The sequence below is a fragment of the Chenopodium quinoa genome, unplaced genomic scaffold (assembly GCF_001683475.1).
Source record: "Chenopodium quinoa cultivar QQ74 unplaced genomic scaffold, ASM168347v1, whole genome shotgun sequence".
Lineage (NCBI taxonomy): Eukaryota > Viridiplantae > Streptophyta > Magnoliopsida > Caryophyllales > Amaranthaceae > Chenopodium > Chenopodium quinoa.
The window spans coordinates 454,521-479,992 of record NW_018745684.1 but is presented as its reverse complement, the minus strand read 5'-3'; the positions used below and the strand labels follow the sequence as shown (position 1 = coordinate 479,992).

At 37.2% G+C, this 25,472-nt stretch overlaps 3 protein-coding genes and 1 pseudogene across 5 annotated transcripts; 1 reads left to right on the top strand and 3 right to left on the bottom strand.

The window, feature by feature from the left end:
• The first annotated feature begins 2,402 nt into the window (after nucleotides 1–2,402).
• Nucleotides 2,403–11,856, top strand: LOC110717802. 3 transcript variants are annotated; one of them, XM_021896579.1, is made up of 8 exons: nucleotides 2,403–2,660; nucleotides 2,866–8,050; nucleotides 8,131–8,375; nucleotides 8,460–8,604; nucleotides 9,077–9,260; nucleotides 9,346–9,678; nucleotides 9,799–10,505; nucleotides 10,807–11,856. In XM_021896579.1, exons 2-8 carry the CDS (start codon nucleotides 3,044–3,046, stop codon nucleotides 11,458–11,460), a joined length of 7,275 nt encoding a protein of 2,424 aa, XP_021752271.1. In that variant the 5' UTR covers nucleotides 2,403–2,660; nucleotides 2,866–3,043; the 3' UTR covers nucleotides 11,461–11,856. The 3 variants fall into 3 exon arrangements, with proteins under 3 accessions (XP_021752271.1, XP_021752269.1, XP_021752270.1); XM_021896577.1 differs by having other exon boundaries at nucleotides 2,404–2,660; nucleotides 9,059–9,260; XM_021896578.1 differs by having other exon boundaries at nucleotides 2,406–2,660; nucleotides 9,059–9,260; nucleotides 9,808–10,505.
• Nucleotides 11,857–12,507: 651 nt separating this feature from the next.
• LOC110718181 (ethylene-responsive transcription factor RAP2-6-like) lies at nucleotides 12,508–13,689 on the bottom strand. Its single transcript, XM_021896990.1, has one exon. It carries the CDS (start codon nucleotides 13,597–13,599, stop codon nucleotides 12,862–12,864), a length of 738 nt encoding a protein of 245 aa, XP_021752682.1. The 5' UTR covers nucleotides 13,600–13,689; the 3' UTR covers nucleotides 12,508–12,861.
• A 2,281-nt stretch (nucleotides 13,690–15,970) lies between these two features.
• LOC110718187 (ethylene-responsive transcription factor ERF109-like) lies at nucleotides 15,971–17,820 on the bottom strand. The gene has a single exon (XM_021896997.1). The coding sequence runs from the start codon at nucleotides 17,155–17,157 to the stop codon at nucleotides 16,420–16,422; it is 738 nt and encodes a 245-aa protein (XP_021752689.1). The 5' UTR covers nucleotides 17,158–17,820; the 3' UTR covers nucleotides 15,971–16,419.
• Nucleotides 17,821–19,454: 1,634 nt separating this feature from the next.
• LOC110718115 lies at nucleotides 19,455–23,507 on the bottom strand (annotated as a pseudogene).
• Between the last annotated feature and the right edge of the window lie 1,965 nt (nucleotides 23,508–25,472).

Genomic DNA, 25,472 nt, shown 5'->3' with positions numbered 1-25,472 from the left:
TTACACTTGCCTCAACTCCAAGCCTTTAAGAACGAACATGAACATGAGAAATACAATGACCACTTGAGTCTCGATCCTTGATTCACTGTCTTAGGCGTGTGAACACTTTCCTAAAGAGTTTAATTTACCCCACAACGGTGCTTGGGTTTAATCCGGAAATACTATTTGAGATACAAAAGACAGCCAATCGTTCTTTGCACTAAGAATCAAATTAAAGATGACTAATTCACAAAATTGGATTAATTGAAAGAGTTTTCTCACAAAAGTTTGCAAGAAATTTGAGAGAAAAGTGTAGAGAATACTGCTTGGGGAGAAGAAGAAAAATCAGTGTCCCTTTTCTTCACGAAATAAGCCTTTTAATAAAAGACTCAACCGTCAGAAAAAACCGCAAAATAGGGAGGCGCGGGCGCGCCATCAGGTGGAGCGGGCGCTCCTTATCAGAAATGCGAAATTTCGACAGGAAGGCAGAAGGGGGTGCGGTTTAGGCGCGACCTAACGTGCGGGCGCGCCAACCTTACCCTTCCAAAGTTCCAAATTCTAGAGAGGTACGCGGTTTAGGCGCGCTCTCTGCGCGACCGTGCTTAACTTGCGCGGGCGCTCTTTCATGGTCGCGATCGCGCAACCATCAACACTCTAAGTATTCAACATAGCAAAGGGTTACTCCGTAAAATTTAAGGCTCCATTTGTTTTAACGGAAAATAACATTTTAGAAAAATGATTCTCCATGATAAATAAGTTTCAAGGGAAAACACAATTGTATAAATAGTTTTTCTTTGTTTCCTAACAAAATAAATTACTCCCTCCGTCCCTTTATTTTTGCACCATTGACATTTTTGGGGTCAAACTTTGATAATAAATTACCGTTAATCTGTAAAAGATAATTTAGTCATGAGTGATCTTGTTAGATTCGTCTCATTGTATATTTTATTAATATCACATTTTTATAATTTTTACATGTATGGAAATAAAGATATAGACGTTTTAATACGCATCTTGAAATCGTGCACGGTCAAATGAGACAAAAAAAATAAGAACAGATGGAGTATATAGGAAGGGGGGTTATGAGTGGAAGGAAGAGATGGATGAAAAGAGATGTAAGGTATTAAGGAGTAGGAAGTAAAATGTAGCATATCTTCGTTTTAGAAGGAAACTATTTTCTACTCTTAGGAAAACTATTTTCACCTATGAGAAAATTATTTTCATCCTTTTACCAACCAAGCATTGGAAAATGAGAAAATTATTTTATATGATAATTTCTTTAAAGCAAATGGAGCCTAAGTCCTTGATCTTTTGAGTTCTTATAAGTCCTAGATTCATCTTATATGAATTAACACGTTTTCTATGCGTCTGGTCACACCGTGTGGCCACTTGTAGAAAGATTTAGTAACCCCTATAACACATACATAGTAACCTCTTATTATATTTATTGTGATAACAAAGTAACCTTTACAACACTGACAAAATAACCCTTGTATTTCTAACTAACCATATAACCCTAATAGAGTAACCCATATGACACTAACCAAGTAATCTCGTGTGACTAGCCACATATAAAAGTTAGTGTATATGAATTCATTACTTCGTTTTATCAATTGTTGTCCTTTATGTAAGGTGTATTAAATCTTATTGGCTTTTTACATAAAGTGTTATTAGATTTTATTGGAACTTATATCAACCCTTTTTCTATTATCTTAATTTATTGAACCTATATGAACTACAAAGTATTATCTTATCCGAATTTATCAACTCTTTTATTTTATTATATAAACTTTCATGAAATAAGTGAACATCTATAAGATGAGAAGAGTAGAGCCTTATATTGTTCATAGTATAAACTCTCATATAATCCACTTTTTTTACAAAGACAGGAGCGTGATTTATTCAAAGTGAAGATTATACGACATTAATCAGTTATCGCAAAAAATTATTGCAATATTTTATCATCAAGCTGCATGACTATTGCAATTTTGAAGCCTTCCTTTTTTTTTTTTCCTAATTACATTTTACATCAAATATTGCACAATTTACTAGTTGACTTTAACATATTGTAGCACACTTGGTCATGCAATACCCATGGAAGGAAGTATAAATTAAAAGCGATTTGGATCTATTTTGAACCAAAACAACTTTAAGTGATACTTGTAACTCTATAAATACGTTTTGGTACTATATTAGTCTTTATTGATATCAAAACTGAATACCAACATTTGTGAAAACATCATTTCAAACTAATATAGCCTCATTCGTTGGAAAAAGATTGGTAGAATAGATGAATAGATTGTATGAACTACAAATCCAAAGAAAATATTCGAATATAGAAACACAGAGATCCAAATGAAATTTCCAAATTTGAACACTCACTCTCTCCATATGTTGGTAGTGTAACAAGTTACAAGTAATGAGAAGAGGTAGTAGCCACAAGACACACCACCAAGTACGGTGAATATACCTAACTAAATTGACAAAAGGCCCAATCTTAATTAATTTCCCTCTTTCGTCTTCCTCTCTCCTCTTTTTTTTTTTCTTTTTCTCTCGCCTCTTTTTTTTGCTTCCGTTGGAGTAGTAGGGCATTTCTGCCCGGCGATTTTCCGTCGTACGATTCTCCACGGAACTCCGCTACCTCGGCCGCCTTACTAATCCTTTTTCTTTATTATTATCAGGTGATTAATTTGCTTTTTTTTTTTCGGAATTTTCGATTTGATTAATTAATTCGTGAAACCCTAATTTAGTTTCTATTTCAATCATGTCTAGATTCATTTATTGTATGCGTATTTAATTGCTTCATTTTTTTATGGTTTGAGTGATTATCGTCATTGAATTTGTGTTCTGTGTGTGTTTGTTTTTTTGGGTTTGTTTGATGATCAGGTGAGAAAAACGAGTGATTTGAGGATTTGATTATTGCTACTAGCTGGTTAATTTGAGATCGTGAAAGGGAGGGAAATTGATTGAAGTGATTTGTATTGTGTTAATTTTAAGGTGATTAAAGGGGGGAATTATTTTTGATGCTTTTTTTGGGGTTAGGGATCTGTCGGATTTCAGGTCGATGGCCAATCCGGGTGTAGGCAACAGATTTACATCTGTGAATCTGAATAAATCATATGGACAGTCCTTGCATTCTAATCAATCAAACAGTAGTAATTATGGACTGGGTCGGGGAAACCGGTCCAGTGGTGGTGGAGGAGGTGGGGGTGGGATGGTGGTCCTTTCTCGTCCAAGGAGTTCGCACAAAGTTGGGTCGAAGCTATCTGTTCCACCCCCCTTGAATTTGCCTTCTTTGAGGAGGGAACATGAGAAGTTTGATTCATTGGGTTCTGGTAGTGGGAGTGCTGGCGGAGGTGTTGCTGGTAGTGGGGCGAGACCTTCCTCATCGGGCATGGGCTGGTCCAAGCCGAGTGCAATTGGTGGAAGTGAGAGAGAGGGTGCTGGTGATCGGCCATTGTCTAGTGAGGGTAATCATGGGGTTCAAAATGTTGACGGGGTTAACAGCGGTGGGGTTAGTACTGCTTATATGCCACCATCAGCTAGAACTGATGTTTCTGTGACTATGATGAGTGCTGTGGAAAAAGCAAATGTTTTGAAAGGTGAAGATTTCCCTTCTCTGAGAGCTACTTTGAGTGCTGCAAATGTGCCATCCCAGAAACAGAAGGATTCAGCTCATCAGAAACACAGGCAGGGGATGAGTGAACAGTCCACCGGGGAACAGAGGGAGGGTTTGAACTTGAATTCCCATGTTGACATGCGTCCCCAGGTACAGTCTTCCCATCTCTCTGCTGGTAATGGTCTTGGTGTTAATATTAGAGAGGATCGTAGTTCAGCCAATTTCCGCTCTCAAGAAAAAGGCCGAAAGCAGGATGACTATTTTCCTGGACCTCTTCTGTTGGTCCGACTGAGCCCGAGGTCTGATTGGGCAGATGATGAGCGTGATACCAGTCATGGATTGACTGAGAGGAGCAGAGACCTTGGTTTTTCTAGAACTGAAGCTTACTGGGATAGGGATTTTGATTTGCCTCGGAGCAGCTTGCCACCACATAAACCAGCTCAGAATCATTTTGATAGAAGGGGTCAGCGCGACAATGATGTTGGCAAGGGTTTGCCCAACGAAGTCTCCAATGCCGATTCCTTTAACAAAAATTCTCGGGTACCGAGCAGAGAGGGCCATGAAGGGCAATCATGGAGAACCCCTGTTTCCAGAGATAGGTTTGGTTCCCAGGAAGGCTTAAATGACAGAAACAATTTTGGTGCAAGGCCAGCCAGTGTGAACCACGAATCAAATAAAGACAATAAATACTTCCCACCCCAACGAGGCAGCATCCGGGATGAGTATAATGTTGGACAAACTGCTAATCGGGATTATGCTGCTGGCAGGAGGGATCATGGGAGACAGCAGTGGAATAACTCGTCGGATCTAAATAATGGTAGAAAGCCAGAGAGGGACACCCGAGACTCGTATGCCAATAATTCTAATCGATATAAAGCTGAGGTTCAAAGTAACATGGGATTGAGATCCTCATTTTCTTCCGGTAATAAGGGGTTGTCTGTCAGTGATCACATACAGAATTTTGGCAGGGACAAGCGTTCCACTTCCAGAAACGAAAAACCTTATGTCGAAGACCCTTTCTCTGGATTTGATGGACAAGATCCTTTTCCTGGTGTTCTTGGGGCGGTAAAGAGGAAGAAGGATGCAAATAAACCGCTCAACTTTCATGATCCTGTTCGGGAATCCTTTGAGGCTGAACTTGAGAGGGTTCAACAGATTCAAGAACAAGAGCGGCAGCGTATCATCGAAGAGCAAGAGAGAGCTCTGGAGATGGCTCGCAGAGAAGAAGAGGAGAGACAGAGGGTGGCTAGGGAACAGGAAGAACACCAGAGACGATTGGTAGAAGAAGCACGTGAAGCTGCTTGGAGGTCAGAGCAAGAAAGATTAGAATCCATACGGAGGGCAGAAGAGCAGAGGATAGCTAGAGAAGATGAGAAACAAAGAATGATGATGGAGGAGGATAGAAGAAAGCAAGCTGCCAAGCAAAAGCTTCTGGAACTGGAAGAAAGGATTGCAAGGAGACAGGCTGAAACAGCAAAGGTCAGTAGTTCTGCTGCTATTCCAGATGACATGATGCCTGTGGTTGCCAAAGATAGAGATGTCCGGGCTGATGATTTCTCTTGCTGGGAAGATGGAGAAAGGATGGTGGAGAGGATCACAAATTCAGCATCTTCTGATTCCAGTCTTAGTAGACCTTTTGACATGGGGTCCCGGGCTGTAGCAGCTAGAGAATCTTCTTTTGCTTTTACAGATAGAGGAAAACCCTTTAATTCTTGGAGACGGGATATGCTTGAGAATGGAAACAGCTCGTCTTTCTTTTCTGCAGATCCCGAGAATGGTCATCAGAGCCCTAGACGGGATTTCTCTGTGGGAGGAAAGTCATTTCCTCGGAAAGACTTGTATGGAGGGCAAGGCTACATGCCTACCAGGGGTTACTACCGAGGGGGAATTCCAGAACCTCTCATGGACGATTTTCCTCATCCAAGGGGTCAAAGGTGGAACATTTCTGGGGATGGTGATCCGTATGGCAGGAACACGGACTTAGAAGCTGACTTCCCTGATAATGTTGCTGATAGATTTGATTTGGGGTGGGGCCAGGGCAGGGGTCGTGGAAATTCTCCTTTCCCAGAACGTTTTTATCAGAATTCTGATCTGGATGACCTTTGTAATTATGGGAGGTCAAGGTATCCTGCTAGACAGCCTCGGGTCTTACCCCCTCCTTCACTACCTTCTGTACATCAGACTTCCTTCAGAGGGGAAAGTGAACATCCTGATTCCTCAGCATACGAAGATGGAAACATTCAATTGAATCAGGCATCGCGAAGTGAGTCTGCTGGAGTAAGCTATCAGGATGCTCATAAAGAGCATTCAGAAATATTGGATGTCGCGGAGCAGAGTTCAATAAATGGGGAGCAAGAACTGAATCGAAGTACTACACCTGGGCGTGACTCGCAATCTTCACTTTCTGTTTCAAGCCCCCCTAGTTCTCCTACTCATCTGTCTCACGATGATTTGGATGAATCTAGGGAATCTTTGGCAGTGCACTGTAGGGCAGAAAGCCAAGATATTTCCCTTTCTGAGAATGAGGATTTACTCTTAAAAGCTAAAATGGTCAAAGGTAATACTATTGCTAGTGCGAGTTCAGTATCAGTAGGTGATGATGAAGAATGGACTATAGATAACAATGAGGAGTTACCAGAGCAAGAAGAGTATGATGAAGATGTAGGTTACCATGAAGAAGATGTACATGAAGGAGATGATGAGAATGTTGAACTGAACCATGAGTTTGAAGATATGCATCTGGAAGGGAAAGACTCTCCTCATATGGACAACATGGTTCTTGGCTTTGACCAGGGTGTGGAAGTTGGAATACCAAATGAGGATTATGATAAAAGTCCAAAGACTGATGAAAGTTTGTATACAGGACCTCAAGCGGCTGTCAGCATCCTGGAACAAAAAGAATCTGCTGATGGCAGTAGAGATGGACAAAGCGCACAAGTTGCTGATGTCTCGCAACTTTTGAGTATAGATGGTTCATGTGTGATAGTTCAAGAGTCTGAGAAAAATCTTGACCCAACTAATGTATCAATGTCATTAGATTCTTTGAATACAGGGGTTTCTACCTCTGGTACTGTTTTGAGTGCTCAGCAGTCAGTATCATCTCCTGTCATGACGAACTCACTGTCATCTAATCAGACCTTGCCTGGTGTAGCTGCTACCAAGGGCCCTGCTGACTTGCCTGTTAAGCTTCAGTTTGGGTTGTTTTCTGGACCTTCTTTGATTCCCTCTCCTGTTCCAGCTATTCAAATTGGTTCTATTCAGATGCCTCTCCAACTTCATCCACAAATGGGTCCTTCCTTAACTCATATGCATGCTCCGCAGCCTCCCCTCTTTCAATTTGGTCAGCTCAGATATCCAACTCCCATGTCTCAGGGAATCTTACCTTTGGCACCTCAATCGATGTCTTTTGTTCAGCCTAATTTTACACCAAGTTATACTACCAGTCAAGTACCTGGAGGTCCACCTGCTTCCAAGCCTGTTCAAGATTCCTCTCACAGTTCTGTGAAAAGCCATCAAGTTCAGCTTCCACATCAGTTGAATGCACATCAGCGTAGTGATTTCAAAGAGTCAAATTTGCTTGTTACACCAGGTTTGGGAACTAATGTTCCGTTGTGTCAGAATAAAGAAAACAGCTCCAGCATGGGCCAGATTAGGCCTGACTTGGGTCAACAAGCTGACAGTTTGGGGCGTCCTTGTAATGTTGGGAGAAATCCGAAGCCTTTGTTGAATAATAGAGCATCAGAAAGTCGAGTTGGGCCTTCATCATCTCATTCTGCTGTTAATGTAAAAGATTCTAGTGGGCCATCAGCCCAAGGCCAATTCTCGGGCAGCAGAGGGAGGAGATTTGCGTTCACAGCTAGACATCCTGGACCTAGGTCTTCTTCTTCTGCAAACGAGGCATCTCGATCAGATATCCATGGATTTCAGAGGAAGCCATGGCGTGGTCCACAGAGATTTGAGTTCCGTGTACGCCAGCCTGCTGACGGAAAGCAATCTTCTGTATTGTCTTCTTCTAGTTTCCCTGGACCGGATGCCAAGTTGAATTCTGATGGAAAGAATACTGAGACACAGCCGAAAAGTGGGTTAAAGAAAGAACTACGGTCTGATAAACCAAAACAAACTCTTGATTCAGAGATTTCAGGCTCAGATCAGATTCAGGTGTCTGGTTCTGGGATTGAAGAAGACAAGACAGCTTTAAAAGAAGCAGCTGCAACCAGTGGGCTAGACACTTCACATCGTGCTGAAGGAAGCTTGAAAAGAAACATTGGTTCAGAAGATGATGTTGATGCTCCCCTGCAAAGTGGTATCGTGCGTGTATTCAAGCAATCTGGTATCGAAGCCCCTAGTGATGAAGATGACTTTATTGAGGTCAGGTCAAAGAGGCAAATGCTGAATGATCGGCGTGAACAGAGAGAGAAGGATTTTAAGGCAAAATCTAGCAACATGAGAAAGGTATAAGCCTTTTTATTGATTTGATTGATGAAAATGTTATTTGTTTTCCTGAAATTTTTAACTTACTCTGTGTACTTCAGGCTCAGCGAAAATCTCGGCCTGCAGCCCAAGGTACTGCCACAACCAGAAGCACAAGCAGAGCGACTGCACCATTAAATGCACAAGCAACAAAGAATGTTCGCTCAGCTATCGCGTCAAAAAGAGGCTTGCTAATCAATGATGTGTCTGCAACATTGAAGAATGTAGGATCCCAGCCATTGGCTCCAATTGGCACTCCTCCAGTAGGTGCTGATTGTCAAATTGAAGACAAATCCCAAACTGTGAAGTAAGCACTACTTGAAGGGAAACATTCCTTGTCTACTTCAAATTTTCTCATTTTTCTGAAATGGTAATTATTAAATGTTTTCAGGCCACCACAAACAAATTCCTATGCAAACCATGTGCAAACTGTTGGATCTGATGCTCCTGACCTGACTTTTGATTCTCAAGGAAAGGCTGTTGATGGAGTTCAGTCATCTATTGGCTCCTGGGGTAGTCCAAGCATTAATCAGCCGGTATGCATCATATCATCAGTCGTAATTTCAATGTTTGCTTCATTGTTTCCATGTTTGTCTGCTGTAAACATAATTATAAAAGTGTGGATTTATACAGTGTACATTAATTCTTGACTACTTGTCTTTCAAGCTCTAAGAGTGAAAGAGGATGTGTTTTATAGTATTTCTGGGGGTGGATAAGAGTTAAGAATAGTAAAGCTGTTGAAATATGTTTAATTTTATTAGTGTTACATAGTGATGGAATGAGTCACTAGATAAACTCTTGTGCTTTCCTGATTTGGTTTTGGTATTATTATTAGAATTTTAATTTTTATTTTTATTTTTATTGTCCAAGTGATAAGCTGCTGCCGTCTCCTTACCTTTACTTATAAAGGAAACATTAATTAATTAACTATTACTTTTGTTATTAGTTAAACTTGTTAGAATTTTGAATTGCTTGATTGACTATTTGTAGGTTATGGCCTTGACACAGACCCAACTCGAGGAGGCTATGAAACCTGCTCATTTTGATACACATGTCGTATCTATTGGAGATTGTGGTAGCTCGGTCAATGACTCAGGCTTGCCATCGTCATCTGTCCTTGCAAAAGATAACACATTTTCTTCAGCAACTAGTCCTATTAATTCTCTCCTTGCTGGGGAGAAGATACAATTTGGTAAGTCTGGCAGCCATGAAAGGCAACCCGTGTTGTGTGTTAAATAATAACTATCTTCTGATCGATTTTGCTCATTGCTCTCCAGGTGCAGTCACATCTCCAACGATTCTTCCTCCAAGTACACGTGTTTCGCATAACATTAGGTCCCCTGCTTCTCTCCCGATGAATGTTCAAAGGCCCCAAAGTATGCCTGCATCGCAAAATCATTGTGATGTTCTTTTTGAGAAAGAGAAACATCCTAATGAGTTGTGTTCACCTTTAGAGGATTGTGAGGCCGAAGCTGAAGCAGCAGCTTCAGCTGTTGCTGTTGCTGCTATTGGCAATGATGAAGTTGTCGGGAATGGGATTGGTAGCTGTTCAACTACCATGTCAGATCCCAAAAGTTTTGGTGGTGCTGATATAAACAGGATTACGACAGGTATTATAACTTATCTTGTCTATTTGGCTGATTAATTGGATAGTGCTATCATGTGTATCATCCATGCTCACTTTTTTTTTTCTTCTTTATTATTATTTTTTTCTTTTTTTCTTTTTTGAGATTTCATAGGCATGTCGGGTGATCAGCATGCAGTGAGTCAATCGAAGAGTGACGAGACTTTGAGCGTTTCCCTCCCTGCAGATCTGTCGGTAGAGACACCACCAATCTCAATATGGCCACCTTTACCTAGTCCTCACAGTTCTTCTAGTCATATGCTTTCACCCTTTCCTGGAGGTCCAACTTCTCATTTTCCATATTATGATATGAATCCTATGATGAGGGGTCCTGTCTTTGCCTTTGGCCCCCATGAGGAGTCTGCTGCCCTGCAACCACAACCACAGAAGAGCAGTGTATCTAGTTCGGGCCCGTTAGGAACTTGGCAACATTGCCACACGGGTGTAGATTCATTCTATGGTCCTCCTGCAGGATTCACAGCCCCTTTCATCAGTCCTCCTGGAAGTATCCCCGGGGTGCAAGGCCCTCCACATATGGTGGTTTATAATCATTTTGCTCCTGTAGGGCAATTTGGACAAGTTGGCTTGAGTTACATGGGAACTACCTACATCCCCTCTGGGAAACAGCCAGATTGGAAGCATAATTCCTCACCTGCCTTGGTTGGCAGTGAGGGTGAAGTGAACAATACGAATTTGGTCCCTGTGCAACGCAGCGCTCCCAATGTACCAGCTCAGGCTCAACATTTGGCTCCTGGGTCTCCACTGCTGTCAATGGCATCACCTTTGGCCATGTTCGAAGTGTCACCCTTTCAGGTATCTTGAAATGGTTTACAACTTTACATGAACTTAATGCAGATTTTGTCCATCTCCTTTTCTGTCTGCGGCATGGAAAGTCATGATTTATTTTTGATGTGAGGTTGCAAGTGTGGGGTCTGTTTGGATGGTGAAGTGTATACGAGCACTTAAGCCATCCTTAGGTTTTCGTAAAAGATTAAACCATCTTGAGTTCTTGAGCAGCCTTTGCTATTCATTTTGTCTGGAGAGGGGAATGATTTATGATCTGGTATATGGCGCTGTTTTTCATATAATTAACTGTTTAATTTTCACTTTGCAGTCCTCTTCACCTGATGTCTCTGTGCATCCTCGGTGGTCTCATGTTCAATCATCACCCATTCACACAATGCCCCAATCTATGGCATTGCAACAGCAAGCTGAGGGCGTAATGCCATCTCAGTCAAGTCATGCATCTGCTGATCATCATTCTTTAAATGCAAGCGGCTTCTCTAAGACCCAAACATCGTCCTCACTTGAAGATGGTCGATCTTTTTCTATGAGTACAAACGCTGCTGCAAGCCAATTCCCTAATGAACTTGGTTTGGTAAATCCACCAGTTTCCATTGGTTCTGAAGCTTTGGCTCTTCATATGGGGAGCAATAGCCGGTCTGGGGATCCTGTAAAGGTTGATGCTTGTGCCGAAGGCTCTGGAAGCCAAAGGAACCCACATGTTGGAGCTTCTGCCCCTAACAAAGCCCAAGCGCAAATGTCTAAACAAAAGAATCCATCTGCGCAACAGCAGTACAATCATTATCAGAGAGGGGGAGGTCAGAAGAACAGCTCAGGGGCAGAATGGTCCAGCCGTAAAATGGGGTTCCATGGAAGGAACCACTCTTCAGGAGGAGAGAGGGGCTTCCCTCCTACCAAAGTTAAGCAGATCTATGTTGCCAAGCAAAATAACACCAGCGGAACTGGAACTGGAACTGCTCAATAAGCTGCGTAAAAAAGAGAACACATTATATCCAGCTTAATACCTCAAAGATGGTTCGGGCTAATCATCGTACTAAAGCAAATTACAAAGTTGAAGATCCCTCATATTAGGTGATTTTAGAAGTACTTAGCTTTTTGTTCCTCTCGTAAGCCCTTTTAATTTAACAAAGGGTTGTAAAAGTAATGATTTAGTTTATATGAGGAGAGTGGAAGAAGTAAACTAAGGGCATTGGGCTTCGCCGCTTTGGATTCGGTATTATTATAGAGAAAAATATTGTTTTATAGGGATTATGAGAGTTTTATGTGTTAATATTGTCTCTAATTATTGTGACAATATATGGATATCTTCTCACTCATTTTTGGCTAGTGAATTACTGATAAAACTCTTTCTAACTCTTTACTTTCTACTCCTATTTTCTTATATCTTTGATTATTCTTGTCCTTTAGAAAATTTAGCTGTTTTGGGCCTTTGGCTTCTTCTTGTTGGGCTGACAGCTGTTATATTGGGCCTGTATAACTGTCATGACTTTGAAAATTTGAAGGAATCAACCCACGGAAAAAACACGTGAGCAGGATCTATCCTGGAAAGCATTTAAAAAACCGCGGATTTTAACTTTTAAAAGCACAGAAGATGATGTAGTGTGAAACTCTTTGACAATTTGCTGTTTTTTTCCCACAGATAACACGGGGGCCCAGCTGGTTGTTGTAGCTCTATTCTATAGAAATAGAATCCAGCAACATGAAGTTTCTTTTCCTTATATAGAAATCATCGAATATTGTTGTACCACATTACTACTTTAGGAAACAGTAGACCGTAAAATGTTATTTTATTTTCAAGCATTTATAAAACGTGCTCTAATATATTTGTTTGTTAATACTTTAAGCATAATTGCTTATTGTAATTAATCATATTCCACGTGCTTTTTTAAATACAATCTTTTATGTTAATCACGAAATTAACATTGGTTCTTCCCATATTTTTCTTAAAAGAGATTTTAACCAACTTAAGATAATTGGATAAATCATAATTTGTGTTTAGCGTCCAAATATTCATCGTGTAAATTTGATAATCCCTTGTATTTAAGTGATTGTCCATTATCCATTGAGAAGATGTCGCCTTCAATTCTTTGTAGCATCGTTCAACATATGATCAAATAAATCAAAACTAATTGTATCTATTTCTAGTAAAAAAATAAAACAGAGACAATCTAATTAGTTCTAGACATGATCTAGGTACATGATAATATGTACTCCTATGCTATACTTAGGCTATATTTATACAAAATTACATTACAACATCTTTACTGTTAAACTACTCCATCCTTTTGGCCTTTTACAACTACCGTAAACATCTCTCTCTTTTTTTTTTTCCCTCCGATAGAGCCACAAAAAACAATGATGTAATTTAAATGCCGAATGACTGCTCCCCATACATTAAACACGGAGGGGTATTGTCAATCATATCGTTCATCCAATGCTCAAGCTCAGCACCATCAGTAATCTGCACGAAACCACTCGTCTCTGGCTCTTGATTAGTAGGACTAACATGATTATTATTGTTATTAGTCTGCTGCTCTTGATTCTGATAAAAGATATTATTACTGCTGTACTCTTCAAGCTGTGGAAGGTAATCAGAGACACTGAAATTAAGCTTAGCACGCGGGCCTCGAAACCGGACAGCAGCTCGATCATAAGCTCTAGCAGCCTCCTCGGCCGTCTCGAATGTTCCGAGCCACATCCGAACTGCCCGGTGTGGGTCCCGAATCTCAGACGCCCACTTCCCCCAAGGCCTCTGCCGTACACCCCTGTACTTGTTTCTGTTGTACTTTCTTGTCCTCTGTTTTCCACTGTTACTGCTACTACTACTAGTAGTAGTGTCTGCATTTTCAATCTGGGAATTTGGCGGGAGAACTGGTGACGTGGTAGAAGATGCTGGTGACCACGTGGCGAAGTTTTGTTGGTCTTGAAATGATTCAAATATTAAATGGGACCCATCAGATGGTGGTTGCTGATCGATGCCGCTGCCGCCCCCGGAAATGACTTGATTCAGAGCCGATACCATCATGTTCATCTCGTGGTTTGATTCCGAGTGCCAGATATCCGGTTTCTCATCGTAGAAGTAATAATTTTGAGTTGAATCCATCTACTAGTATTGATTTTGAAATTGTGTGTTTTTAAGGTAAGGAAAACAGAGATAGTTGAAACTGGAAAGTAAAGAAAATCAGGTAATAGCGGTTATATAAAGGGCGAGTGAGTGGACTAAGGACAGAGAGAAAAAAGTGGTCAACAGTCACAACACAGTTCACACACGGGGTTAATAAGAGTATGAACCGCTTTGACTTTATTACCAAATTATTAAAATTTTAACTGGGTCCAGCTGGTTGTCTGCTTCAATACTTTTCTGTTTTTTATTTTATTTTTCTTTGTGGTATAGTTGTAATATCTAATATTCCAATTTATAGAATAAGCCAATAAGGAATTAAGGATAATGTTTAATGTTCTATATATAAAATACAGTTTAACGTTGTGGTACTAGTAATTTATTCTTTTAGGCACTAAGAACACGTGCTCCTAATTATTTAAAATTATTTTCTTCTTTTCTTTTTTTTTCCCATGCGATGCAATCTCTAATGTATGTATTACATACTTCCTCCGTTTTTCTTTTATTGCACCATAAAAACTTTTACACTAACACTATATACGTAATCTTCTTTGACCATCTCTTCTAATTTATCCATTAGGTAAAATATAGTCATGTACAATCTAGTTAAATTTATCTCAAAATCTACTTTTCAAATATCAAATTTTTATAATTTTTACAAAAGTATAATTAAAGATATTAATAGCCAAAATAATGTATTAACAAGCGTAAAATCCTTCATGGTGCAATAAAAAAAAACGGAGGAAGTATATGAATATATGATCATAAATATTCGCTTTGATGGTAAAAAAGAGAAGTGGTTTTAATTATTTACTCAATCATGTGTAGTATTATATTTGTCTCAGAATAATCATAATACTTAGGCTTTTTTTTTTTTTTTTTTGATTTTTTAAAACATCATAATACTTAGGCTGATATATTTTGTATTTGTGTTATATTTGTATCATTAAGGACTTACTGTTATTATAATTTAATATATAATATTCTTTTTTGAATAGTAGTAATATATATTCTATATTATATATATTACTTAGGCTGATATATTTGTTGTATATTATGACAATTATGAAATAACAAATTTGTAAAAAAAAAAAAAAAAAACTACTTCGTAATAAAGTATTTTCTTTTTTAAGAAAGTGTTGCAATTATTTAAGAAAGATTAGATATATAAGTAATAATTTATGAAATTTCAAAGTACTTTGCATAAATAATTTATGCATTATTCTACTTTCTACCTTTCCATCAATTCAAGATGATTAGTCTCTTAAAAAGTAATTTTCATAAAAAAAAATTGCTACTCTACACCCCCGTCCAACAAGAACATTTGATTGGGGCCATTGTGAAATAATTGAGTCTGTATATTATTAAACCTTTTTCATTACTTCAAATTTTACATCTCCACCTAATTTATGTACTCCGGAGCATTTCTTTTAAATTGTTTACGTCATTTAATTTAGAGCAACATTGACACAGTTTTAGCTACTCTGCTAATTAAATTTAGAGCAACATTTACACGTTTTTAGTGTTGGAGACAGCAGAAGTATAATGGGTGATTGGATCAGATTAATAAGTAATATTTATAAACTATATGAGAAACGAGTAGAGCTGTCGCACCTACTTATATTTATTCTTGAAAATGAAATAATACCGAAGAATATGTTTTCTTTTATTATATTCTCTTATATTGAAAATGATATCAATTACAGTTTATATAGGAAAAACTCATCCTAAATAAATAGTGATAGAAAATTTAGGAGCATTATATGCTTTACATTTTATTTAGGTTTTACTATTTTATTATTAGTTTTTCTTAATTTTACTTATCTTAATATAGTTTATACATTGCACAATTAACTTTTATCTCACATTTAGCTACTTAAATTAAGAAAGTGATCTATTAAAATAAAATCCAAGCTCACCCATTCTCTAATCTTTAATTTCATCAATAAATATTAGAATTTCTTCTTTGTAAGTAGTATTTTGTAAAATATTGAAATTTTATAAGTTGGTAATTTCAATCAGCATGTGTTCTATCATCTGCTGATTTTTCATCACTCAACCCAAATTCCTTACTTTTTTTCTTCTTCCTTCATATCGCTCCTTTTGTTTTGTTTATTCATTTACTCATCTTTATCTATTGTTGTTATCCACATAATGGCTTCTCATATTATTTATATCGGTGTCACCCAAAATGTAAATATTAGTGAGGGGCAAAAGACTGATTAATAAAATTAACTACACGTTGTATTTATATAATTCCCCTTCTCAAATTTAGTTTAGTCTGTCCATACAAAAATTTAGCCAGCTAATTCAAACAAACTAAGCTATCTAGTGTTAAATAGACCTCGGTGGCTAAATAAATAAAATATACATATATATGTATGTATATATGTATGTATATATATAGTGCCGTGCTCTACTATACAAAACGATGGCTTAATTGACTAATTCCTTAAAATTTTAAACCATGCCTATAAACTCATTCGATGTATTTAAAATTTACTAACATAAAAAACAGAGACTAACTAGTTCTAAACATGATTTGGGTGAAAAAAAAAAATTAAAAATTTCCCCCAACCCCCTAAAAGTTAAGAAAGCACAATATTTTATATGCAACCCTAACTACATATGCATGAACTTACAAGAGAAACTCCTGAATTTTGGAGCTACATAAAAAGTAAAAAATAAAGAATAATAGCCTAATATACTACCCTTTTAAAACTATGATAAATGTTGTCGCACCCCCTTTTTTTTTTAATTTAATTACCACAAAGAATAAATAATGTAGATTTTAAAAGTCGATCATTCAAACGGAGGACTATTATCAATCATGTCATCCACCCAACTGGAAATTTCCATACCATCGGCAATCTGCACGAAACCACTCGTCTCCGGTTCTTGAATGGTAGGACTTGCAACAACCATTTGTTGTTGTTGATTACCATTGTTATAGTTAACCTCTTGATTATTGTTATGAAGTTGTTGCTGTTCTTCAAGCTCTTGGGGGTAATCAGTGAGTGGAAAGTTAAGCTTAGCGCGAGGACCTCGAAATCGAACGGCAGCACGATCATACTCCCTAGCAGCATCCTCAGCAGTCTCAAATGTTCCTAGCCAGACTCGAACCGCCCGGTGCGGGTCACGAATTTCTGCTGCCCACTTTCCCCACGGCCTCTGCCGTACACCTCTAAACCTGTTTCTATTGTACTTCCTCCGCCGCTTCGGTCCTCCATTGCCGCCACTGGTACTAGAATTTCTACCATTATTTGAATTTTCGGAATTTGGCGGGAAATTCAGACTCGTGGCGGAAGCAGAGGGAGATGACGTGGAGGTGTTTTGATTCTGTTGAAGTGCTTCAAGCACTAATCTGGACCCATCATCAGATGGGTTTTGACTGCCGCTACCTCCGACGCTACCGCCTCGACCGCCAGCAATGACGTTCCTCAAAGCCGAAACCATGACATTCATCTCTTGCTCTGGACTCAACTGCCAACTTCGTGGTCTATCATTGTACACATAGTATTGATTTGATGTAGCTTCCATTTTTTTTTCTCTTTTTTTTGCAATTTTGATTTTGTTAAATTTGCGCTGAATTCATTAATTTTTTCAAGTGACTGCGCTTATATATGTATTGTAGGGGCAGAAATGGAAAAAAGAGAAAATGGTCAACACAATTGACACACGGGTTACATACGTGATATGTTATAAATACGACAAAAGAGGCCCAAAATGATAATGACAGCAAAGAATTTTTTATTTTTTTTTTATTTTTTTATTTTTTAACGGGAGCAATACTGTGGATTTGTGGTCAAAACAATTGTAGATTATTTTGTTGCTATAAAAAAAAATGAAAAAGTGACAGGTTTTTTGTCACGTTGGAGTAGTATAATAATATAAAATGTGTGGATGCCAGGTGGATGACACTAAATGGGCCAGGTGGGAGCGAAGGACCCATCCACGTCATGTTGTGTTATTAGCTCTTTATTGATGTCAACTTCATTTTCTTTCTGAATTTTGAAATTTTTTTAGCTTCCTGCGATTTTGCATGAATGGATGTCATTTTGTTCCTCACATAAATATCTAAATTAGGATAACAAGGTATTTGTAGTGGGCGTTGACTGTTGAAAAAGGTGTACTTTATTTTATTTTACCACAATTTTCTTTGTATAAGGGCGCTGACTGTTGTAAAAGGTGTACTTTATTTCCTTTTCTATGTATATAAAGGGTTGACTTTTGTGTTATACGGAGTAGTATTGTATATAAGGTATAGACGACTTAGGCGTATAGTTTAGACTTTGATTTGTTTTAATTGGTATTTTAAGTGTACCGTCCAATTATTTTAAATATTTAATAGACTAAATAAAGGATTTACTTTCTAAAAATAGAAAGTTGTATAAACAAATGACCAAATTTATAATGGTAACAACTCTATTTGTAAGGACCCTTGATTCTTTCTAAATTCTAATTGGTATTTTAAGAGTTAACCGTTCAATTATTTTAATGAATTTAACTTTCTAAAATTAAAAAATTCTGGCCTATAAGAGCATTTTTAATGGTAAGCTAATAGTCAAATAAGTTTGCCATGCTAAATAGAATTTTAAGCTAACTCTCTTCAACGTCTTTTCTGTGTTGCAAGCCACACCGTATGGCCGAGTTTACTTATTCAAGGGTTATTCGATCGGTCATGGGTTACTTGTTCAGAGATTATTTATTTAGGGGTTATACAGTCAGTCAAGGGTTATTCAATCAGGAGCTACTCGTTTGGCCAGAGATTAGGAGTTACTCGATTGTTCAGAGGTTATCCCTAGATAAGTAACCCCGACCACACGGTGTGGCCAGTCACATACGGAACTTTGTGAACTCTCTTTGTAGCTATTTCTGCCCCAATGATTAGCTAATGGCTTGGTATTTAAATAAGCTTAATATTCTCAATTAGCTTTAAAAATTTAATTATATTAATATATAATCTCTAAAATTTTGGAAACTATTTTCTCAAGCAAATTAAATTAGCTTGGGACAAGCTAATTTTATTTTTTAGCTTCAATGGTCAAACTGATAGCTAGGGAATTTTGAAAATTACAAGCAAATCCGTAGGTACAACCATTAGAGTTGCTCTAACGAACAAAATTGTAGTGGTACTCATAAAAATTTTATTTATAATTTTATATCGAGTAAAAGATAAAATTTTGTAAACACTTCCCACATACGAAGCACTATTCTTATTGTAGTATAGTTTTATTTACAAAATAAATCAATTGTACAAATTAAGTTAGTGTTGGGAATATTTTGAGAATAAGAAAAATATAAAGTTATCCCTAGATTCCCTACTAATATACTCCTTTTCTCATTTTCATTTAGGATAAATATTATATTTGCAAAGCCAAATCCCTATCCAAATTGCACAAATAAACTCATGAAAATAAATAGTAAAATTTGTAAGAAATTACGTTGTACCTTATAAAACACTCATGTCGCAATTGATTAGCGTATAATTTTTTATTTTTAATTTTTTTAATTAACTACCTTATATAAACAATTTTTTTTTTGTTGATAAAAATATGGCATTAAAGTGTGCAATATGGTTTTATTTAGAGTAAAATGAGTATTTACCCCACAAGCTAAACTTTTGACAGATTCTATCTCAAGGTAATTTTATCAACCAAAAAAAGTTCAAATAATTAGTGATTTTATCATTCTTATTGACAAAAACAAAAAAAAAAGTTCATTTAAATTAGTAATGTTAAGAAAAAAAAAAAGTGTGTTTTATAAAGTAGTTTCCTCAAAAAAAAAAAAAAAAAAAAAAAAAGACTTTGAGATTATAGTTCTTGTCCTTTTCAATCAAACACCTTTTAGAGTTTTAGATATACGAATACTTACATAAGAAGTAGAGTAGTAAAGAATTGTTGGTCTTTGAGTAGCCTAAAAGACAATTTAGAAGACTAAAGACGGGATGTGACAAATTAACAGCAAACACCATGAAGGAACTTGGAAGCACTGCATGAATGCTTGTCACTCACTCACTCACTCTTTGAAAATTCCTAAAACAACAAAACAGTCTAAATTAAGGTCCACAACTCACAACCTGTTGGCTAATTCCAACTAGATTACAATCTGTACAATCTGTACAATCTGCACTAAATTGGTGAATAAGTCTCTAATTCCAACTAGATTACAATCTGTACACTGAAAGTGACTGAGCTGCTGAATTTAAAGGCTATTTTAGAATTTTAGTGAGTTTGGTAACTACCAAGTAATAGTACAGCAACTGCCAAGCCATTTCTTCCGTCTAAATTACTTACTAGTGTTTTCTCTTTCAAACACCTGTGTTTCTGAGAACATTTTACAAACAGCTATACACTATATGGCTACGGAGTATATGCTACCATGCCGAAAATTGTAGATTTTGCAACATTGATTAACAATCTTTTGTCAGGAAGCCTAGTTTTTGGAGGTTTCTAACAATTGTGGGAAGGAGAGAGGATGTTGTATAGGAGATATTCAGCGTGAGTGAGACAGTGTGTATATCTCTTCATTTCTTGCAGGGTTATCCAGAAGACGGAAAGAGGCATTAATGCCTATGTCACCCTAATGGTTTGAAATGCTATTGAAACCAAACACTTTAATGGTCCAGCTAACCATCAGAGGGCAGGGGAATGAAAAGAAATAGAGGGAAGGGAAAAAGGGAATTTGTTTTCTTCCAAATACTTCCAATCTTGCAGTGTTTAGGTTTATTATATCGGAAGCAGGACCCTTCACTATCCCAAGTCCCAATAGTCCAAATTTTTTTTATCCAAAACCTGAAATGAGCCAATGATTCCATATAATAACCACACTGAAACCTCAGTGGCCTCATAGTTTCTGTCCTTCGAGCATGCTAAACCCAGAAATTTTTCTCAATTCTCTATCTGAAATTATACTCCTCATTCTGTTTGCGTCTTGCCATCTTCCAGCACCTGCATAGATGTTATGAAGTATCACATATGCTCCAACATTTTCAGGGTCCCTATTAATAAAAAACTCCCCAGCTTTTTCCCCAATTTCAAGATTTCCGTGAACCATACAAGCACCCAGTAAAGACTCAAGTATATTGGCTGAAGCTCCATCCGGCATTCTCTTAACAATGTCATATGCCTCAAGTAGCAAACCTTTTCTACCAAGAAGGTCCACTACACAACCACAATGTTCAGTTGTTGGTTGAAGCCCATTTTTTTAGCATTGAATGGAAAATTGCATAGCTTTGATTAGCTAACCCAGCATGGCTGCAGGCTGATAAGATACTAAGATATGTTATGCTATCAGGCTTTATTCCTGAATCTTCCATTTCCGACAAAAGAGAAATTGCACTTTCACCATCCCCATGTAATCCATACCCATTTATCATGACACTCCAAGAGACAACGTCCTTTTCTGGTACACCCTCAAATACTTTCTTAGCCATCAGAATATCTCCAAATTTTCCATACAAATCAATAAAAGCATTACTAACTGTTGTCTCTCGGAGGAAACCATTCTTAATCGCAGATGTCAATATAGAATTAGCGACAGAGCTGCTGTTTATCTGAATACAAGCTGAAACCAAGCTCAGAATGGTTATATAGTCCACTTTAACCTCTGTTTGAAGCAATTCACTAAAAAGAGAAAATGCTTTCTCTACCTCTCTTGCTTCAAACAAGACCGACAACATCACATTCCACAAAGAAATATCCGATTTATCCCCAGCCTCAAACAGTAAGAAGCACGAAACTATATCGTTAAACCTTGAATACAAACAGATCAAAGATGTCACAAAAGGAGCTTGCAGCATAGCCCCTGTTGTGGTGGCGTAAGAGTGAACTGATTTACCTTGTAAAAGTGTAGAGCAACCAGGCAATACATTTAGCAATGTAATGTAATTTGGATTTTGACCATCTTTTATCATATTCTTGAACAAGATTATGACCTCTTTGTGTAAATTGTGATGTCGGTAATTAGTGATCAATGAATTCCAAGAAACCAAACATCTGTCAGTCATTGAATGAAAAAGCATTGCAGCAGCATCCAGGTCCCCGCAACTAGAATACATGCTAATCAAAGCATTAGCTAATGTAACATCAAAAGTGAAGCATAACTTGAGAGCAAACCCATGTAGAGCCATCCCTCGTGCCAAATCATCACTCTCGGTCAGACTAGAAAGGATACTAATTAGGCTAACAACATCCGGTTGCACTCCTTGAAGCTGCATTCTCAAAAATAAGGCTGCAGCCTTTCCCGTTTCTCCATTATATGCACAACCAGATATCATCGTGTTCCATGAAACAGTATTTTTTGAGACCATCAAATCAAAAAGCTTAAAAGAAGAGTGGAGTTGACAGCAGCTAGAATAAAATTTCAAGAGAGCATTCAACACATTATGATTTGAATCAAAACCCTTTCTTATAGATATGGCATGAGCAGACTTACCAAGAAGCAATGCCACTAGCTCCGAGCAGGCCGAAAGAATATTGACAATGGATATTGAATCTGCCTCAATTCCTGTAACTTGCATCTCATGGACAGCATTTAGACTCGTTTGTGAGAGGCCATGATGCACATATGCTGAAATGATTGAATTCCAAACAAGAAGGTTTTTTTGAGGCATCCAAGTGAAAACATCTGCTGCTGAGTGAACATCTCCTAGCTTCTCATACATAGATATAAGAGCTGTTGCCACAGATATCTGGTTATCCATCCCATGTTTTACAGCATACCCATGAAGGATTTCGCCATGGCCGTAAAGATTTGCCTTTTCACAGCATGGGATCACAGACACAAAAGTGGCTACATTAGGATGAAAACCGGTAGAGAGCATTTGCTGCAACAATTCGAAGGCTGCTTCAGGCATTTGGTTATGTGCATGAGCATAGATCACAGAGTTCCAAATGACCACATTTTTTATTGGAGAAAGATCAAACAAGCATCTAGCAACTCGAATATCGCCTTCGCTAGCATACATTGAGATCAAAGCTGGTGTCAACAACTCATCTTGATCAAACCCACATTTTAAAGCATAACCATGTAAAGACCAACCCGAATACCGGAATCCTAAACGGGTACAAACAGGAACAATGCTAGCCAAAGTTATCACATCAGGCTTCACTTCATTCACCCACAACTCTTGCAATACCTTAAGTGCTTCAGAATCAAGGCCATTAAAAGAATAACCTGAAATCAAAGCATTCCAAGAAACCACATCCCATTGAGACATTTTGTCGAACACCAACCGTGCAATGTCCATACACCCAATTTTCGAGTAAAAATCAACAAAAGCAGTCTGAACAACCACATTCCTACCATACCCAGTTCTAATAACAACACCATGAATCTCTTTACCATATTTTTCATGACATAGAACAGAAAACGCCTTAATTACATAAGGAAATGTGTAATCACCATCTTTAGTACCAAAAAACTTGCATGTTTTATACACAGAAATTACATCTTGGTATAAACCCAAGTTACAAAGATGCTTAATAATCAAATTCTGCAAAAGTAAGCTGCGATTATCTGATGCATCAAATGCAGACAACCCAAGTTCAGGGGTACCCAGAAGGAAACATCGTTCAATAAACTCAGAAATAACACGTTTATAATGAGCTAACCCAGTGACTATTATAAGTGATTTGAGTGGTTTTAAGTCCTCAATTTTATTGGTGAGTTTTATTTTTGATCGAACAAAGCATTGGGAAGAAGATAAAGTTGCAAATTTTCTGCAATTGACAAGAAATAAGTTGGAGAAAGGAAGAAAGTGGATTAGAGCTTTCAAAACCATGTCAGCTTCATCATCTTACATTCTTAACCGAGGTGCTCCCTTAATTTTTCGGTAAGGTAATAATGTATACAAGATTGGATTTCAGATAAATCCGCATCCACCGTTAAATTTGTAGGTATGTCAGATTGTCAGCTTCAATTTTATTTTTGTGAATAATAGAATGTCAAATGTTATGGAGAATCAAATGTCCAATATCCGAATTTGAAATGGGCTTAGTTCAATGGCCAATTTGAAAGACTGAAATAGGCTTTTTTCTATTTTTATTTGATGGTATTTGGTGGGCTTCTCTTTCATACACTACAAAGTACGAGTACCTTTTGTTTTTAAATGAATTACTACCTCCGCCCGTAGTTACGTGCAACAAAGGACATAAATACGGACTCCTAGGAAAAACTTTTAGGGAAGTGTTAATTGAGTTTTGGTGGGTTTAATTAATGAGAGAGAAAGGTAAAAATACAAAATTACCCATATGATGATATATATAAACTAAACATTTAAATGTTGAAAAATAAGGGTATATTTGGTATTTGTAGTGTGAACACAAATATTTGTAGTGTGTTTTAGGTAGTGGGTAATAGGTGGTGGGGGGACCACTAACCAAAAGTGGGTAATAGTGGGTAATTAATAGTTAAATATTACCCAAAAAGGAAAGAAAAAAATTTGTTGCAAATAATACAAAGCACCCCTTTTTAACAAATGTTGCAGATAACCTCGGGCGGATGGAGTATATTTTTTTCCTTTTAACTTTGATCGATATAAAGTATAGTTTAATGGTACCAATAAGATTGGTTTTTGAAAATCATTACGCGAAAGTGTCTTCCACAATCTAGGGCTAAATTAGCGAATGTAATCTTATATGGAAGGTGTAAAAGAAGTTAGTCGTTTATTAGACGGCCCTAATTGTGGCGGATATGAGGAGCCAGAGGAAGGGGAGAGAGATGGACAAGAAGATGGAAGAGGACAGGAAGATCATTTATATATTGATTAGTACATAAAATGTGGGAGGGGCAAAATTTATGCTAGGGGTGGTAATTTTGGCTAGTAAATAACAATAATGCACTAAAATATTCAAGCTTACTACTCCTTCCGTCTCACTGTTTTCTTATTTTGGAGACTTAAAATGTTGTTTCTGTTTCAATTTTTGGATAGTATGTCAAGACCGTTATATCCTCATTTTTAACTTTATTCATTAAATTTCTTAATTTACCCTTAAATTATCCACATTGTATTTTTTTCACTTTCTCTCTTTAACTTTTATCTATAATTGTACTTTTCACTTTTTTCCCCCTAAATTATCCACTTGGCTTGTACTTTTGTTTAGGTTTTTCCACTTTTAATGTACTTCTTTTACTTCTCCTCTCATTTCTTAAATATCATGAAAAAAACACAATAGGAACTATATTATGCAACGAAGGGAGTATGTGATTTTACGTTTTTTTTTTCATTATTAAACACTTTGTAATTACTAATCGTAATATTTTGACTTTTAAATATTTCAACTTTGTTACACTATGTACTATTAATAAACTTTAACCAGTTTGAGGTAATATATAATTAAATACAACAAAATACTGTATGGAAAAATATTGTTCAATTGTTCTTAATGTAAATTTTCATAATGATCACTTTTTTCTTCTTACAATTTGACTTATAGACAATTAAAACCCAAATTTATTTTTTAATAGAAACTGAAGTCAAAACAGTGTTAATTTGTTATGTAGTCAAAATGTCAACGTCCTTACAATAGTGGTCTCCAATTTCAACAAGCTTCGTTCTTCTTTTAAGACCACAGTTGATCCCTTCATTGGAGATCAGATGACGATTGACGACCTAATTGTTTTGTTGTCAAATTTTCATTCGGTATTTGTCAATGGTCTTCAAGTACACTACTTTCTGTTGATCCAATCTAGCTATATTACTAGATACTTCCGATTTCTGACCATATTTCGTGGCCTTGCATGCGCCAAATGCACGAATAAGTAGGGGAATTATATATTGTTAATACTTCATTTGTTTAAAATAATGATACCATTTTAATTGTCATACTTGCTTATGCACAAACAAGAATAAC